General features: G+C 34.8%; 1 protein-coding gene across 1 annotated transcript in view; it reads right to left on the bottom strand.

Annotated features, from left to right (window-relative positions):
- Positions 1 to 1,071: 1,071 nt before the first annotated feature.
- The window catches only part of BLZF1 (basic leucine zipper nuclear factor 1), a 24,168-nt gene continuing 5,866 nt past the window's right edge, over positions 1,072 to 19,373 (bottom strand). The window contains exons 3-7 of the mRNA XM_008592503.1: positions 14,122 to 14,561; positions 12,398 to 12,597; positions 10,289 to 10,417; positions 9,397 to 9,616; positions 1,072 to 2,424 (exon numbers count right to left, since the gene is read on the bottom strand). Of these exons, the coding sequence (XP_008590725.1) occupies positions 2,239 to 2,424; positions 9,397 to 9,616; positions 10,289 to 10,417; positions 12,398 to 12,597; positions 14,122 to 14,561 (1,175 nt within the window). The 3' untranslated portion in view covers positions 1,072 to 2,238. The remainder of the gene's footprint in view (positions 2,425 to 9,396; positions 9,617 to 10,288; positions 10,418 to 12,397; positions 12,598 to 14,121; positions 14,562 to 19,373) is intronic.

Below are 19,373 nucleotides of genomic sequence, written 5' to 3'. Positions count from 1 at the left end.
TCTCCCTTTCTGTATGTTGTCTTTTCACTTTCTTGCTAATGTCCTTTGATGTGCAAACACTTTTGATTTTGATGAAGTCTAATTAATCTATTTTTTTCTTTTGTTGGTCATTCTTTTGGTGTCATAGCTAAGAATTCATTGTTGAACTGAAAGTCATGAAGACTTATCCCTGCGTTTTCTTCTAAGAGTACTATAGTTTCTTGGCCGGCCCGGTGGCGCACTGGATAGTGCGCCGCTTGGGAAGCGCGGCGGCGCTCCCGTCCGAGGGTTCGGATCCCACATACAGACCGGCTCCCGCTCACTGGCTGAGCGAGGCGCGGGAGCAACGCCGAGGCTTGCGATCCCGTTGCCGGTCCCCGGTCCGGTACGGGGGCAATACTGAGGGTTGCGATCCATTGCCAGACACGGAAAAAAGACAAAAGACAAAAAAAAAAAAATAAGAGTACTATAGTTTCAGCTCTTATATTAAGCTGTTGGTAAACTTTACCTAATTTTTGTATATGGTATGAGGTAGAGTGAATAAAACAAACTTTTTTTCTTCTACACTCACTCTCAACACTCAATATTTCATTTCTAACACCAGATGTTTAGGTGTTTTCCACCACACCAAGCAATTTTCCAGTTCTCTGCAGACACCAGCTAGGTGTCCTACAATTCACTAAACCAGAGTTAGTGCAGACCCTACAGGTTACGGGCTGACTCCCATGAGGCTGCCCCCCACTTTATATATTCTGGACACTAGACCCTTATTAAATATATGATTTGAAAATATCTTCTCCCATTCTCTGGATTGCCTTTTCAATGTGTCCTTGGATGTACCAAAGTTTTAAACTTTGATGAAGTTCAGTTTACCTATTTTTTCTTTTGCTGCCTGTGCTTCTAGAGTCATGTCAAAGAAATCACTGCCAAATCCAATGTCATGAAGCTTTCCCCTTCTGTTTCCTTCTAAGAGTTTTATACTAAGTATCTATAGCAAAAAGCTGAAAAATCAATTGTAAGTAGCATAAGCTAGATGAAGAGTTGAAGCAAAGCACATCTCTCTGGGGGAAAGAAATGAATATTCACAATAAAGAAGGTAGAGAAATTTATTGCCACTTGAAACCATAAACATTACTGATGAGTCAGACAAAAAAATCATTAAGTTGACATTGCAATCTTATTATTTGACCAGATTTGTCTTTTGAAGACTTCTCTACTGATAGGCACTTCTGCAACTAATTTGTATAATTTGGCATAAATATTTTTTAAACATTTTAAAGGCCAATAAAGGGGCATTTTATGATGGTTTCAGCACAAATACACAATAATATATATTACATAATATATATTAACTGATAGATTACATTTTTTGAGTTTATACAATGTTCTAGAAAGATTCTACCTTCTCCATAATATTTTATAAATATCAAGTTGGATATTCCTGTTGTGTGTTGCATTTGCCAAAATGAGTCAATAATTAAGATTTTGCTTCTTTTATATATGTCAGAATGAGTCCATCTAGAATATGAAATCCTCTGCATAAAACAAACATAATAACATGTTTGCTGAAGTATTTGTTATTTTGGCTCTAAAACATTTTTAATTTTCCTAACATATAGCATTTATTTTTAAAAGATTAGTCCTTTCACCCATATTCTTTCTGTAAGCCTCTTCTGTAGCCCAGAGAATTATGATAAAGGGAAAGGAACCCTCGGCTATTATTACTTTACAGTGAGAATCAGAAAATGTTTTCTGTAAAGGACCAGTAGTTAATACTTCAGCCTTTACAAGCTCTGCCGCATCTATTCAACTCTGCTGTTACAGTGCGGAAACAGGTTAGATAACTGTGAATGAATTGGTATGGTCCCATTTGATACATGGTTGTAGTTTGCCTATCCTTGCTTTAGTGCACCAAAATGAAATCTGTTTGTATAAAATATCTAGTAAGATAAATACTAATTTAGGGCCTAAAAAAAGTTATGGAATCTTTTTAGAGTCTTTTAGGAAAAGCATTGTATATTGCCTGAAAAGTATTCTCTATTTTAAATGTAGCTATACAATTTCATTCTTTTCTTACCATGAGATATTTATTAAGAAAGGGTAATATGGAGTCCAGTACATGAAATATCCTTGGGGATATACAATATGTAAATAAGAAGCCATATTCGTTTTAGCATTATAAGAACCCCAAACTCCTAAATAATAATGACTCTTAGGTAATAAGCAAGTGCCTACAGCATGCCTCCAACATACTGAATGTTAAAGAACAGTAAGTTCTCCTTTGCAGTGATTGCAGCAATTGAAAGTTATATTTTCATATGTAGTATAGGGATGAAATCGTCCAATATTTTTCTTTGTAGCAAGTAAGGTGGTTGGTGAAGACTCAGAAAATGGATTATCAGGTGAGCTTTCTGTACGGGTAACTGGATCCAAAATGCATAGGACCTAAGGAAATTAAGAAGTAATGTCAGATTTATTTAATATGTACTATAAAATTCATCATCAATATATAACTACCTATAAAGTTACATTTCATTAGTATGTAACTACCATTCAAAAAACATCTGAATGATGAATTTAAGAAGAGAACATCCCTTTTCTCAAAAAGTTCTAAATTTAACAATCATGTCTAGTTACTACATTACCTGGGTTACCTATTTTTTAAAAAATGATGAAATCAATGCTATTTTATGGATGTTGATGAAAAAGCTTGAAAACATAGAAGAAAATGAGGTTGTATCAATTCTATCTTAAGTGAAGTCAATTTTTACCTTTAACCAGAAAGTCCCCACTATCTCCCTTGGTCAATATTTCATTCAACTGCTTGGAATCAGGATTTTGCCTTCATTCTTCTGTTAAAATGCTATTTCAAACTCTTTGATCACTTTCTATTTGTAAAATCTATTTTCTAATTTATATGCAATATTTTATGCTAACAACCATGTTTTTGTTTCTTGGGTTCCACAACACCACACTTTCCTAATTCTTCTTCTGCTTTGACTTTTCCCATTCTGTCTCCTTTACTGAGACCCAAAACAGAGGAACTCTTAGGTTGAAAAAAATTTCCTGATTAAGGGCAAGGATGACATGTCTAGCTCTTTGCTCTTGTTTCTCATGTTCGTATTCTCCCAACCATCATCACATGATGAGGATAGGTTATAGTGCAAAAGAAGTAGGCACTACAATTGGAAAGAAATTGGGAAATGAACTGAGGAAAGGGCTTTCTCTCTTTTTTGTATGACTTATTGAAAGGAGCTTTCAGAATGGCTGGAGATGCCTGTTTCCTTAGCTCTCGTGTTGTCCAGATTTTTTTTTCCTTTTAAGTTACTACCATACCCAAAGAGCCATAGCTACTTTAAGAATGTCCTGGCATCATCTACGAGCTACCATTCTATTTTAGGACCTCTAATTTTCAACTAGACCCTGCCTTTTCAATTTGGTTTTTCAGATCCTTCTATTTTTACGGAACTTGGTTAGGTGTTAGAGAACAAGCAAAGATGAAGGGCTTACCTTGAAATTGCTTATAAATTTGGAAGGGAAAATAAGAAAAGTTCCCCAGTACTATATTATGTTATTACATTATGAGCCTTTAGGGAGAAACAAGATGCTAAAGGAATTCAGTAGAAGGAGACACATACTAGTATGGATAGAAAGCCCTCTGGATTTTAGGTTGAAGGTGATGGGGAAGGATTTTAATCAGAGTGCCTTTCAGAGAGATCATTCTGTACACAAAATAGAGGAGGTATAGGGAAAGGGGTAGGTGTTAAAGCAGACATGGGAAGAACAGAGAGAGGGAGGTTATTGTAATAATCTAGCTAAGACATGATGGCACCTTGAAGCAATGGGGCTGAAATGTTCAAGGGACACTAATGAAAAAGGGCTATAAGTTTGGTTAAATGAGAGAATGTGGTGGATAAAGGACTGGGAGAAGGAGGAGAACAAACCAAGCCCTGAAGATACCTAACATTGTACAGTGAAATAGAATGGCCAGAGAAAACAGAAAAGTCAGGAAGGTGTAGGGTTACATAAACCAAGGGAAGATAGTGTTTCAAGAAAGAAGTGACTGGTCAACTACACCTAATACTACTGGCAGTAACCAAGTAGGCAGTAACACAGTTTCTCAACAAAGAGAATAGAAAAGGAGGAACAGGGTTTTAGATAAAGATGATGAGTTTAGTTTTAGGAACTGATTCATTTAATAAATAGCTGAGCACGTACAATGTGCAAAGGATTATGCCAGACCTTGAGGAAACATAAAAAGACATAGTCCCCAGCCCTTAGGGAGCTTATACTTTGGGAATAAGCTGGAGAATCAAACCATTACAATTTAACATGATGAAAAGCTGTAATAGATATTATGTACCAAGTGCAATGAAAACCTGAAGAAGAAACATCTAGGTTTGCCAATGACAATCACAGAAGGCTGATTCTTAAAGGTAGCACAGAGGTTTGGCAACAAGATAGGTGCTAGGAGGGCAGTCTAGGCAGAAGGAAAAGTATGTACAGAGGCATGAGATACAATGGCATCTGTGTGGAATGAAAAGTGGTTAACACTACTGGAATGTGAAGTGCAGGGGGTAGGGAAACTTGGGAAAGGATCCTCGAGAAGGGGAGATGAAAAGCCTATATAATATGAAAGAATTCAGATTGAATAATGAGGGAGACTGGGAGATGGGTGATGATTATACTGGCATTTAAAAAATAACTCTCTGGCAGTAGAGTAGAGGATGGCCTGCAGACAGCTAAAGAAGCAAGGCAGGAATATTAGTGAGGAGACTATTGCAGTAGTCTAGACCACCAGGCAGGTGTTTGAAGTTGGGAGAGGGGATAAATTAGAAGGATATAATAAGATTTTTAAAATCAACAGGATTAGGGGAATGAAGGAAATAACAAAAATAATAGCTACCACTTATTGAGAAATTATATATATTAGAAACTGCTACAGGCTTTATATGCATTATTTTTTGGGATCCTGAAAACATCGCTATACAGTAGATATAGTTCAGTAAGATATGAAGTACAGGAGAAGAAGGAGGTTATTTTTCTTTTCTTTGGGGTGGGGAGGTGTACAAAAACAAGGAGAAAAGAGGCTGTTCTATTTTTTGCTGTTGATGAAACAAGCAGTTGGAAATGTCCAGCTGGAGATAAATCTCTTGTATTCAGAAAAAATATCTGAGATGGAGCAGTCACAAGCATAAAGCTATGGGAATAGGATAATCTAGACAATGTAGAAAGTATGTTAGGTGAGGAAAGGCTCAAGAGTGGTCACAGGAAGAGGATGCCCTCAAATACTGAGAAAGAATGGTCACAGAAATAGTGAAGAGTTAGAAGACTATAGTGTTTCAGAAACTAAAGGAGTTTGAAAAGGGTGGGGGACAGATTCCTATGGAACATCAACATTTAAAGGAGAAAAAAAGTCTATGATACCTCGGAGAGAGAGCATAAGAGCCAAGAAAGAGTGACGTCACAGAAGTCAAGAGAGCATCAAGGAAGGAATGCTTGATATTGTGAAATATGGTAAGAAAGTAAACATTTATGACCTTTTTAAGAATACTTTTTGAGAACAGTTGGGCTGGAAGTCTACAGGTGTAAGTGATGGCAGGAATTGAGGAATGGATGGTATGTAAGTACAAACAAGTATGGACAACTTGTCTAAGATTCTTGGCTATGAAGGGAAGGTGATAGGCTCATATCTAGGGACGTTACTAAAGAGAAGATTTTTCTTTTTAAGATGGATGGCATTTGGGCATCTTTTTCAGCCAAAAGGAATGAGCCAACAGAGAGAAGGGGTAACTGTTCGGGGAGGGGGGAGGCTGATGAGTTTGGAGGAGAGCTATGCTTTGGAGAAGAGGAGGGACATCTTTTCTTTTTAGGGAAATGTATGTAAGGCTGGTTACCATACAGATAGACTACTGGGTATCAAGTGGTACACTGCGGCAGTCTTCTGCTTGTATTCTCATTTTCTTCTGTGAATTAGGAACCAAAAGCATCTGCTGAAAGTGAAGTAATAGTCTGATGCGTATTGAAACAAAGAGGGCAAGCAGCTAAACTGACACAGGACTGGGATTTTCAGGGTACATGGGGAGAAGGATAAGGGAGAAAGGTACTTATCAATGGAGTCTAGGCAAACTAAGATAAGAAAAGAAGCCAGGAGAGTGAGCTGATGAGATAAAAAAGACTGACACAGGACTGGGATTTTCAGGGTACATGGGGAGAAGGATAAGGGAGAAAGGTACTTACCAATGGAGTCTAGGCAAACTAAGATAAGAAAAGAAGCCAGGAGAGTGAGCTGATGAGATAAAAAAGAAAATATAGAGATCAAGGAAATAAAAATGATTTGGTCAAGGATCAGGGGTAGTCAGAATGAAAGAATCAGAGCTAGAAAGAAAAGAGTTGAGATCACAGATTATGGAGAAAGATGAGTTGAAGATTTTAATAGTGGAAGAGCTCCAGAGAATGACAAGACCCATGATAGGCACATGGGAGTTGGGTGTTAATGTCTTAATGGATATGAACTTGGTTAACATCACAGAACTGTGAGACCACAGTATTTGACAGTTCATCTGGGTGAACACTGAATTCATCCAGGACTGTAGGTACCAGACTACACTATTTGATTCTGTAGTATCTGGCACATTCCCATCTATAAGTGGGAATTAAATAAGTTCTTAGAAGTAATCTATGTAGTCCATTAATGATTACTAAATTAAAAATTCAAGTGATTTTTATATCAAAATGAACTCAAGAAAAGGATTATCAATGATTTAATAGCTAAATAATAGGATTTCTTTCAAAACCAATTACATTTTTTCCTAAAGCTTTTCCTTTAAGAACAGGAATAAGACAAGGATGCCCATTCACACCACTCCTATTCAACATAGTATTGGAAGTACTAGCCAGAGCAATCAGGCAAGACAAAGAAATAATAGGCACCCAAACTGGAAAAGATGAAGTCAAACTGTCACTGTTCACAAATGACATAATCCTATATAGAGAAAAACCCATAACCTTTACCAAAAAACTCCTAGAGCTCATAAACAAATTCAGTAAAGTTGCAGTACATCAATACACAAATATCAGTAGCATTTTTATATGCCAACAATGAACAAGCAGAAAAAGAAATCAAGAAAGTAAGCCCATTTACAATAGCTACCAAAAGAATAAAATACCTAGGAATAAATTTAACCAAAGAGGTGAAAGATTGCTACAGTGAGAATTAAAAAATTCTGAAAGAAATCAAAGAAGACACCAAAATACCTATGATGTTCTTCACGGAAATAAAAAAAAAATCCTAAAATTCATACAGAACAACAAAAGACCCCTGTATTAGTCCATTTCTGTTGCTTATAATAAAATACTTTGAGCTGCATACTTTGTAAGAAAACAAAATGTATTGTTATCAGTTTTTGAGGCTGGTGAGTCCAAAGTCTAAGGAACACATCTGGTGGTGGCCCAGGGATCTCACACTGCAAGATGCTGTAAGCAGAGAAAGCAAAACTCTTACATGCTCTCCATTTAAAGCCCTCAGAACCACACCCTGACTGCCATTATTATCCGCTCACTATGGCTTGGTCCTATAATCTAAGCACCTCTTCAACTCCTCACCTTTCAATTACCATGATAGGATTTCCCACCCTCAACAGTTACAGTGGGAATTTAGCTTCTAGTACATGCATTTTGGGGGACACAATTCAATCAATCTGCAGCAACCCCAAATAACCAAAGCAATCCTGAGCAAAAAAAATAAAACTAGAGACATTATGCTACCTGACTTCAAATTACACTACAAAGCTACAGTAACCAAAACAGCATGGTACTGGTATAAAAACAGACACATGGACCAATGGAACAGAACAGAAAACCCAGAAATCAAACCAGGTACTTATAGCCAACTGATATTTGGCAAAGGCACCAAGAACACACACTGAGAAAAGGACAGCCTCTTCAGTAAATGGTGCTGGTAAACTCAATATCCATGTGTAGAAAAATGAAACTAGACCCATACCCCTGCCATATACCAAAATCAACTCAAAATGGATTAGAGACTTAAGTATAAGACCTGAAACTATAAAATTCCTAGAAGAAAACATAGGGGAAACACTTCAGAAAGGAGGACTGGGCAAAGACTTTATGAATAAGACCCCAAAAGCATAAGCAATAAAAGAACAAACAAATGGGATTATATTAAACTAAAAGCTTCTACACAGCAAAGGAAACAATTAACAGAGTGAAAAGACAACCTACTGAATGGGAGAAAATATTTGCAAACCATACATACGAGATGGGATTAATATCCAGAATATACAAGGAACTCAAACAACTTCACAGCAAAAAAACCAAATAATCCAATTAAAAAATGGACAAAGGAGCTGAATGGACATTTTTCAAAGGAAGACATACAAATGGCCAACAGGTACATGAAAAAATGCTCAACATCACTAATCATCATGGAAACACAAATCAAAAACACACTGAGATATCATTTCACCCCATTAGAATGGCTATTATCAAAAAGACTGAGAATAACAAATGCTGGTGAGGATGAAGAGAAAGGGGAACCCTCCTACACTATTGGTGGGATTCTAAATTAGTACAGCCATTATCAAAAACATCATGAAGGTTTCTCAAACAACTACAGATAGAACTACCATACAATCCAGCAATTGGGTACAACCTTGTGGGTATGTACCCAAAGGAATGGAAATCATCATGTGAAGGGATACCTGTGCTCCTGTGTCCATCGCAGCTCTATTTATAGTAGCAAAGATATGGAACTAACCTAAATGTCCATCAATGGATGACTGGATAAGGAAAATGTGCTATATATACACAATGGAATACTGTTCAGCCATAAAAAAGAATGAAATTTTGCCATTCGCAGCAACATGGATGAACCTGGAGAAAATTTTGTTGAGTGAAATAAGCCAGGCACAGTAAGAAAAATTCTGCATGTCCTCACTCATAAGAGGGAGCTAAGAAACAAAAAAAGAAAGAAGACTATAATAAAATGTTGAACTTTCAGAAGGGGAGAACAGACCTATAGTTACTAGAGGTGGGAAAGGGGAAAGGAGGATAGAGAGTAATTGGATAAGTGACACAAAAAGTAATTATGATTTGTAATGATGAACATGCTAATAATATTGATTTAATCATCACATACTGTACACATAAACTGATAGTTAATTCTGTACCCCATAAATTGTATAAAAAAGAAAAAAAAAGAGCAGTACTATTAGAAAAAATTAAAGCTCAGAGGAGGAAATAACCTTCTCTAAGATCACAAGCTCATTAGCATGAGAATCCAGTTTAAATCCCACATTTTCTAACTCCCAGTGTTATAACTTTCTATTATAACATGTCACCTTTCAGTAAGGGGTTCTAGAAGCTCCACAGATTATAAAAGAGAAAATACTTTACTGTTTCAGCCATTTTCTCAGCTGGGGTGCTGCAGAATTCAACTGTTGATGAAGACTTCTTCTGACTGCTAATGCCAACATTTCCCAGAAGATGAGAATTTACTGCTTTTGCCAGCTTGTGATTTGTTAAGGCTAGTTCTGCTGTGCTGTGGGGTTGTACACGAGGGGAGTAAGTTTGCTCTCTTCCCCACTGCAAGGAGACTAAGAGCTCTTCCAATAATCTGCATAAAACACACATCAACACTGAACATTAATAAGAGGACAAAATATAAAAAGCAATAATAGTAAATCAATGAGAAACGCATTTTCTGAAATCATATGATATCTTTCTCCCATATCTTTCTCCGTCAGAGTTCAATAAATCAGGATGTCTGGTCAAATAAGTCTGACTACAGAAATCACCTGTCAATCTATTAGCTTGTTATCTGGAAATCATTCAACAAATGATACATTTTTTAATCCTCATAGTTTAGTATATGAACTACTGATTTGATTTGTGAATCTACTGAGATAGTCACACGCTTTTTTCTTTTTTTGGTGAGTTACATTGATTTTGGAATTCTAAACCAACCTATAATTCCTGGGATTAGCCATACTTGCTCATAATGTATAAACCTTTTTCTGTACTGTTGGATTTGATTCACTAATGTTCTGTTAGGGATTTCTGCATGTATGTTCATTAGAGATTTGGTCTGTAGTTTTCTTGTAATGTCTTTTGTATAAGATAATGCTGACCTCATAAAATGAGTTGAAAATTGTTCCCTTCTCCTCTATTTTCTAGAAGAATTTGTGTATATTTGGTTTTATTTCTTCCTTAGATGTTTACTTTTATTCACAATAACATAAACTGTAGGAGAAGGCAGAAGAATTCAGAATGTAAACAAGTGCCATACTTCTGGGTAGCTATCATTTCATGACGAAACTGTTCCCGTTCACTCAGAAGATCTTGTATAGCACTGTGTGCATCACGGTTTTGACGCTGTAAAACTGCTCTGGAGTTGGTTAACTCATCTGCCATTACCCTGAAAAAGATTAAAATCTTGCACTTAAATTCTCTGACAATAACACAGTGTAAAAAGTTAATACAATACTATGTGACTGCTACTTTCAAAAGCTAACAAAGATTTAACATAGTCAAATTCTCAGTTTTTAAATTTTCACTAAAAAACATTTAAAAATGTTTATGATCTGAGAACTCACTAAAGGGATTCAGTTAAAATATTCATTTACAAAATGACAAAAAGAAGTTATTTAACTTTCTGATATACTGACTTTTGGAATGTACCTCAATCTTATTTTATATTGGTTGAATTCTGAAAAAAAATTCTTAAATTTTTTTTCACTTAATGACTTATCCTGGAGATTTTTCCATATTAGCACACTCCTACTACAATCCCTGTCTCACGAATAAGCTATCTCATTCCCTTTTTTAAAAAAACACCTTCATGTTTTTGATTGATTGGATATACTTACTTTTATTTAACCAGTTTTCTATTGATGGACCTGAAGCAAAATTTTAAAGTATGGTTACTCAACTAAATATCTTAAAGCTGAAATTGAAGGCTCAGATCAGAGTTACTATTGAATTCCTTAAAATGAAAACAATTTTGACATTAAAAGATTAAATCAACTAAAATATCCATAAAGTTGAATTAATTTTTATTGCTTTTAGAATGTTATTATCAGTGCTGATGAAGATATTTTAAAGTTTTTTTTTTTTTTTTCCTTTTTGTCTTTTTTCGTGACCGGCAACAGATCGCAACCCTCAGTGTCACGCCCGTACTGGACCGGGACCGGCAACAGGATCGCAACCCTCGGTGTTGCTCCCACGCCTCGCTCAGCCAGTGAGCGGCCAGTCTGTATGTGGGATCCGAACCCTCGGCGGGAGCGCCTGCCGTGCTTCCCAAGCGGCGCACTGTAGCAGTGCGCCACCGGGCCAGCAAAGATATTTTAAAGTTATATATTGCAATAATCTGTATAATATATGCACAATTTGCTCCTTAAACTGTTCAATAAGAATGAACTCAATTGGCTTTCATTCTAAGCCAATAAATAAATAAATTCATTTTCCCCAAATAGCAACTATACTAACAATTAGGAAAGAAAAAAATCAAGGATTATAAAAGAGTAATCAACTACTAGAAAGTATCACAGATATTAAGACATGAAGAAACATTTTCCTAAAAATTATTCATCACAATCAGTGACTATTAAAGTACAGCCTAGAAACCTTTGGTGTTTTGTGAGAAATCTTAGATTATTTAAATCAACAGTTATTAAACATATTATGTGTGAGGCACTTTGCTAAGGACCAGAAATACACAGATGGGTAATATCTGTGTTATGAGAACAGATCCTGTTCTCCAGTAACTCAAAGTTGAGGGGGAGGGGATAAACAGACAAAGAATCATAATATACAGCAGAGTTCTCCAACAACCAATGTGTCCAGAGGCCTGGACTAGGGCCCTGGTGTTTTTGCCTCTATTACAGAGAGTAGCCTCATCCAGTTTGTCATAAAAATGTTATAATTTTCTATTTTTTCATGGAGAGAGAAAAGTTGGGATGCTCTATCTATATAGTTAAAAGAGCTACAAAAACAGAGCATGAAAGATGAGTATCACCTTATGGAGTGGAATGATATTTGAGTTCTCCAGATAGATGGTGGAGAAAAATAATTTACTCTGGTCGTTTGTGATTTTAATATTTATACACATCTGAGTTACAGGTTTGCTTTGGTTTTAAACATTGTAGTAGGAGTGGTATCTACTATAGGTGCTAACCTAGAATGTAGGAATGAGGGAGGATCCTTATATCACTTCTCCATTTAGGGAGTTTGTGTGACATTCCAGAGGAGGGACAGTCTGCATCTTATATAATATATGACGTACTTTGACAACCTTACTTAGAGATTTTCATACTTTAGTCTACTTTCTTGTGTTATGGGTCAAAGACCTGATACAACAAAAAATAGAAAATGAAATACTATTTACACTAGAAAATACCTGCTTGCAAGGAATTTACTTCGCCATACATCACACTGTATTGACATACGTTCTAACTGTTCAGAAAGCTGAGCTGTGTTTTGACCTAGGGCTTCATTTTCTAAAATAAGCTGATTTTTCTCACGGGCTAGACGTTCAAAGTGATACTGAAGATCACCCCCAACAGAAGCCACCAGCAACTTCTTTAACTCACGATTTACCTGGAAGAAAAAATAACCAGTACAACAAACGCAAAGTAATGTCACCGACATTAATGTAACAAAATTAACAAATGAGAAACTGTGTTTCTGTGTAATTTAGACCTCCATTACGTAAAGTGTGTATCAAAAAGTGATATTAAATATTTAAGTTCTACAGTCCATATGGTTATAAACTAAGCCTCTTATAATAACACTATAAATCATTATCATAAAAATAACAAACTGCTTCCAGTCAACACTTAAAGGAAAAAAAAAATCAGAAAACTAAACCAATAGATTTTGCTAAAAAATACAACAGAAAATGTTTTATGTGGTTTTTTTATTTAACATCTTGTCCTAGGAGTTTTACTTTTAAGAACTCAAACAAAGGAATTAATCTAGGATATCTATAAGTACGTCCTTTACATTATTATTGAAAAGAGCAATCAATTAAAACAAATGTCCAGTAACAGATATTGGTATATGGTACAGCCATTGAAGAACACTGTTGCTATTAGTTATATTGTAATAGAATATTCTGTGACATGGGAAAACATTAATAACTGATCAAAGTGGGTTATCAGACAAAATGCACTAAATAGGTATAGTTATGCAGTTATACAGTCATATGTTGCTTAATGACAGGGATATGTTCTGAGAAATGCATTTTGTTACTGTGTGAACATCACAGAATGTACTTAGACAAACCTAGATGGTACAGCCTACTACTCATCTAGGCTATATGGTATAGCCATTATAATCTTATGGGACCAACATCATATATGTGGTCCACTGTTGACCAGTAATACATCACATGACTGCGTCTGGATGATATGATTATAGATGGTACCATTTTCATTGTGTTTTTCTGCATTTTCTAAAATGTCAACAAATAAATATGCACTACTTTTGTAATTAGAAGTCAGTTATTTTAAAATATATTAAAGATTTATTATTAAATACATTCAAATATATTTGGACAAGAACCACTAACCATGGTGTCACAAAGACTAATATCTAGCAAAAAAATCTACAGTCTAATACAGACACAGAGAGAGGGTAAGGCAATTTTTACTAAAATGTAAAGATTAAAGCAACACAATCAAGCACTACAGATTATTTTTCATTTACAATGAAGACAAAATAACTCATACCACCATTCTCTTCATTCCAAGTATCGTGTATACATAGGCAAAAATACTTGTAATTTATAGATCCTTAAAACAGGGATTGCTAGTCAATTTCAAAACGTGACTTGGTCGATATTTGTCAGTTTATAACTATAACCCACTTTTACAACTTATAGGTGGTCTTATCCAAAGCACCTCACACCTCCAACTTCAACAAGATTTAGAGTATGAGTTTCCAACATAAACTCTGTAGAGGCCTTGAGAGAAAATGAGAAATTTAAGAAGAAGTATTTTAGAGAAATGAAAAGCTATGATGAATGACACTTCCATGAAGAAATGTAGTTTTCTAACATGGAGGCTTAGAAGGTCCAGGTAAAAATGTAGTACTCCTTAAAGTTATTAAGGTTGTTCTTACCTCTGTCTGTACTCGGAGCTGGTTTGAAAGACCTTCTTTGTCCTGTAGTAACTTCCTTTCAGAGTTTTTGAGTTTTTCTATTATATTCTTTACCTCTGAGAGTTCCTTTCTAGATTCTATAACTCCTTCTGACTGACCAAGGAATTCTCCTTTATGATGTCCCAGAGACTTAACCTTTGCATTTTTGTTTGCGATATCATGAGTTATAGCAGCTTTGGGAACTAATATTCTTACGGCTTCAATTTCTATTGCTTTTTCAGTGAGAATCTTCCCTAGCTGAAGAACTCCTGGGCTCTCTGATGGAACTGCTTTCTTCCGTGGACTCTGAAGGATATGATGCTTTATGGTTTCGGCTCCAGAGGTGACTTCAACAGACTTAGGTGGTTCCTCAGTTTCCATTCCATCTCCTGCTCCTCTAATTGGGGTTGAAGTGAAGGTGACTAACAAAAGGAAAACGAAACATAAACAACTTACAAAAAGATATGCCAAGAAAATACCAAGACATGCTTTATCCTATATTAAGAATTATTGGCACTAAAAAGAATGAAAAAAGTTCATAGTAAAAAGTAATTCAAAACAATCAGGAGCCAACAAAAGATGAACAAAGTCTTACAGGTTCAAATTTTCCTCAAGTAAACGGCTTCTCTCTTGGCAGAAAATACAAGAGATTTGGAATCAGAAGATTTGGTTCTGACTTTTTCCTAGTATGTTCTTGGGTAAATAATTTAATCCTCCATGAATCTCTATTTCCTAATCTGTAAAATGGAGATAGTAACAAGTATGCTTTAGGGTTGTGGTAAGAAAGACTATAAGGAGATCAAGTGCCTGGCACACTATAGACACTCAATAATGTTAGTTAAATATAAAAATGAATACCTCATATATATGCGTATTTAAAACCATCTACCTCAAAATAGATTCATCTGTTTTTATGAACTTTTGGCAAAGAATGTTTTGCACAGGGTTAAGGGAAAGCATCATATATTACACTGGAGAATTGATTAGGAAAAGATTCAGTTCTATTCTTAGGCCTAAGAGTTTATGTCCTGCTTACACAAGTGAAACTACATTGTGCTGTCAGATTAAATTTTCTTAGACCTCACTTTCATCATATTATATGCGAATTATTTTATTGGTGTCCCATTCCTTCTTGTGGCTTTCAACTTATTTTAGATGCACTATATTCCCAGTAAAGTACCTGGTGCATGATACTCAGATCTGATAAACAATAAATGAATGAAAACAAGGGGAGGGATAAAGATTGAGCACACAGGTCAGTAACAATGGTTATAATGACGAACTTTGAGTGGTCACAGGCAGCAAACATGGTGACTAATGTAGACCAGGTATTCTGTGAGGTAGTGGGAACCATTATCCTTAAGAAATTTACTGTCTAATTTAGGATACCGGACATACATATGAAAAGATAAAATGTATTACAGGATAATATATAATAAATTTTCAATAAGTGGTACAAAAATACTTAAATAGAAATTTTATTTCTACAGAAACATTAAGGACAATTTTCAACTGCCATAAATACATAAGCAATGTAATCTCCTAAACAAAGACCTGAAACAGAATTTCTAAACAAAAAAGCCACCCTTTCCCTGATGCCACTGAATCACATGGAGGTGGAGGCCCAGGTGTGTTCAAGATTTGGCTTCTGCATAACCCACCGCCTTGGCTGAGAAAGGCATTGCTGCTCGAAGTATAATGGGTATTAGAACTGCTTTGCAAGAGGTGCTGAAGACCACCATCATCCATTTTGGCCCACCAAAGCTGCCAAAGCCTTAAACAAGTGCCAAGCCCATCTTTGTGTGCTTGCATCCGACTCTGATGAGCCTATGTACATCAAGTTGGAGAAGGCCCTTTGAGCTGAACACCAAACTAACCTAATTAAGGTTCATGACAACAAGAAACTAGGAGAATGGGTAGGCCTCTCTAAAACAGACAGAGAAGAAAGAACTATGGCAAAGAATCTCAAGCCAGCAATGTCAGTGAAGAGTACTTCAAATGCAAGAAATTAACAAATAAAGAATTTGGCTTGCGCAAAGAAAAAAGAAAAAAAAAAAAAAAGCCAACCATGACCTTAGTCACAATTACTATTAAATATATATCCTAAATATACCAAACATTAATCATGTTTCACTGTAACCATGCAGTAAGACAATTTATCCAATTTGGTAAAAGTAATAATAAGATCTTAAATAATAAGAACTAAAATTAAATCTCAAGAGTGTTTGAAGTAAAAAGCCAAATTAAAAGAGGGAATATATAACATAACATTCTAAGTTGAAGCAGACTCTGCTGTCACCTTGGTTCCTGGATTCTGGCCCTAGAAATGGAATTCTCCATCCAAAGTACCATAGAAATGGTAAGCTTGCTCAGGGTAATATTAAGAAAATAACTATTAAAAAGTTACCTGTCAAGGTGTTTTACAGCAGGAGAAATATGAAACAAGACTACTTTCCTGAGGTTTCTACTTTTCAATGAACTTATTTTTCTTCCTCTTCCAAATTTCATTACATAGATCCAGAAACTACACAATTGAACAGTTCATCTTCATACACTGTCACACATCCTCTGGTTTCTAGTACTATTTTTTTTTAAATTACTTTATTAAAAGATATTAATAACAAAAAATCTACCTATATTCTTATTACTCTAAAATAACTTCTCATTACTTCAAATTTCCTCAATATTTTTATATACTTGTAATCATAATAAATTTTGTAAGCTTAATATATTTTTTTGTTTTGCTACAGTCTTCATATTTTTAATTTTATGGATATAATATATTCCTTCAAGTTAATATAGCATTATTTATTTAATTATTATTCTACAGTTAGCTATTTAGACTCTTTCTAATTTTTCACTATAATAAATAATGCTTTAGTGAACACTTTTATGCCTATAGATCTATCTCAACATCTGATTTACTTTTATCAAATAAATCCCCAAGCACAGAATTAATAGGTCTGGTGAAGATCCGTATTGTCACACTGCCTTCCATAATCACTCTAACAATGTATCAGTAGATCTATTTCTTATGTCCTTATTCAGTTTTATTTTTTTGCATGCTCAATATCTGTGATTTAATACAATACTTAAAAGTAAATAAGAATACATATAAAATGTTTATAATGGTGTTTGGCTCAGTAAGCACTCATTAAATGTTAGGTCCTATTGCTTTTATTATTAATATCCTTTTTTTTTTTTTTTTAAAAAAAAAAGATGACCGGTAAGGGGATCTCAACCCTTGACTTGGTGTTGTCAGCACCACGCTCACCCAGTGAGCAACCGGCCATCCCTATGTGGGATCCGAACCCTTGGCCTTGGTGTTATCAGCACTGCACTCTCCCGAATGAGCCACAGGGCCGGCCCATTATTAATATTCTTTTAAAAATTCCTAATAAATTTTGGATGCTGATAAAGTAGAGAGAGAAATAAAGTTTATTTAATGTCATAAAATATAATTCTGACTTTTGTTCTCTTATAGTTTTAAAGTTATATCACTAGATTATTGGACTATTTTTTCTATTAACAGATTTTATTTTATTGTTTTCAAATTTTTCCTATGTACGTACTGGGAATCCTGACTTACATTAGACAAAAGGTGGAAAAACATCCGGGTTATAATTAATGTGTTCTATTTTACAAAACATTTTACATTAGAATAAAATGGTGTCATTTCTATATGAAATGTAAACTAAAATACCCCTTGGACTTTGTGACTGACTCTACTTTCAAAAAGATCAGCAAAGGAATACTTCATAAAGTGAGATAAAGAGTTTGGTATATTAGTTAAAATTTGCTGTAGCATGTTAGCACTTTTAAGGAGAATTTCCATTGAGCCATTTTGAAAATAAAGAACTGTTCTTATGTTCTGAAAATCTGGTTTTAAGTTTGTCTAACTTTATCAAGGGTAAATTTAATTTTGTCAATAAAACATCCTGGCATTTAAGAAGTAATGTAGAATCATGTATTAACTATAGATTAATAAAAAACGACAACAAAAAAGACACAATAGAGCCATGCCACTCAGGCCCACTGAGGCTGAGGAAATAAGAGCAGGTATGATACTTCCATTATGGTTAAATAGGGTTTCTAGGCAAGTCATAACATTTTTGAGTTGGAATTTTAAGTAGTGGAGATTAAAGAACAAACCACAAAATGGTTAATGCAAAATTTAAAAGTAAAGAAATATTAATGCGTATTTAACAGAAATCTTTTTTCAAACAAAATACATCATGAATTCTAATCAAGAAATTCAACCAACTTGTTTCAACCCCAACTTGCTCTTCTACTTACTCAAGCATTTATCAATTTCAGAGTTGTATTATACATGATATGGAAGCTCCCTCTCAGTAACAACTATAACTCTAGCTAACGTGCATGACAAGCAGGCAGTGAGAGCCAAGCATTTACATTTTTTCACCTGGTAACTTGCCTTTCATAATTCTGTTTTTCCTTGTGACACACACAGAAACCTTTATTACATATGCACTAGGTACAATCCAGGACACATTCATGAGTAATTACCCTCTCTCAAATGAGAAGACAAAGATCTGTGGTACCAACTCCATAATTATGAGTAATGCTTAAGTAAAGCATTACTTAACAATTACATCAATCCTTATTCTTCTCTACTCTTTGAAGGGAACCAACAAAATAATCTTTAAAATAATCAACATTATTTCCACTTGTGATCACTTATCAATAAATTAAAACATATCTAAGGTTTATGGTTTATTCTTATTGCCTTCTCCAAGGATTGGTGAAATATAAAGAAAGAATAAATAATGTTACTAGTCAAGCATTATAGAACAGGGGCTGGCAAACTTTTTCTGTAAAGGGCTAGACAGTAAATATTTTAGGTTTGTGGACCAAGAGGTAAAATCGAGGATACTATATAGGTACTAATATAAGAAGAAAAAAAACAAACTTTTATTGATGAAATTCAAACTATAATACTAATTGAGTAAAAAGTTTTGGTCATATCGGTCTATAATGAAAAGAACAGAATTCTTTTTTATTCAGGATAACACTTGGCTTAAGTGAGGTTCAAAGTTAGTGCTTTCTATGATCAAATTGATTGCAAATATTTACTGTCTAGCCCTTTACAGAAAAAGTTTGCCAGCCCCTGTTCTATAATGCTTGACTAGTAACATAATTTATTCTTTCTTTATATTTCACCAATCCTTGGAGAAGGCAATAAGAATAAACCATAAACCTTAGATATGTTTTAA

This window comes from Galeopterus variegatus, unplaced genomic scaffold (genome assembly GCF_000696425.1).
Source record: "Galeopterus variegatus unplaced genomic scaffold, G_variegatus-3.0.2 Scaffold7974, whole genome shotgun sequence".
NCBI classification, from domain to species: domain Eukaryota; kingdom Metazoa; phylum Chordata; class Mammalia; order Dermoptera; family Cynocephalidae; genus Galeopterus; species Galeopterus variegatus.
The sequence above is the reverse complement of the archived record's forward strand: the minus strand, read 5'-3'. Positions and strand labels throughout refer to the sequence as shown.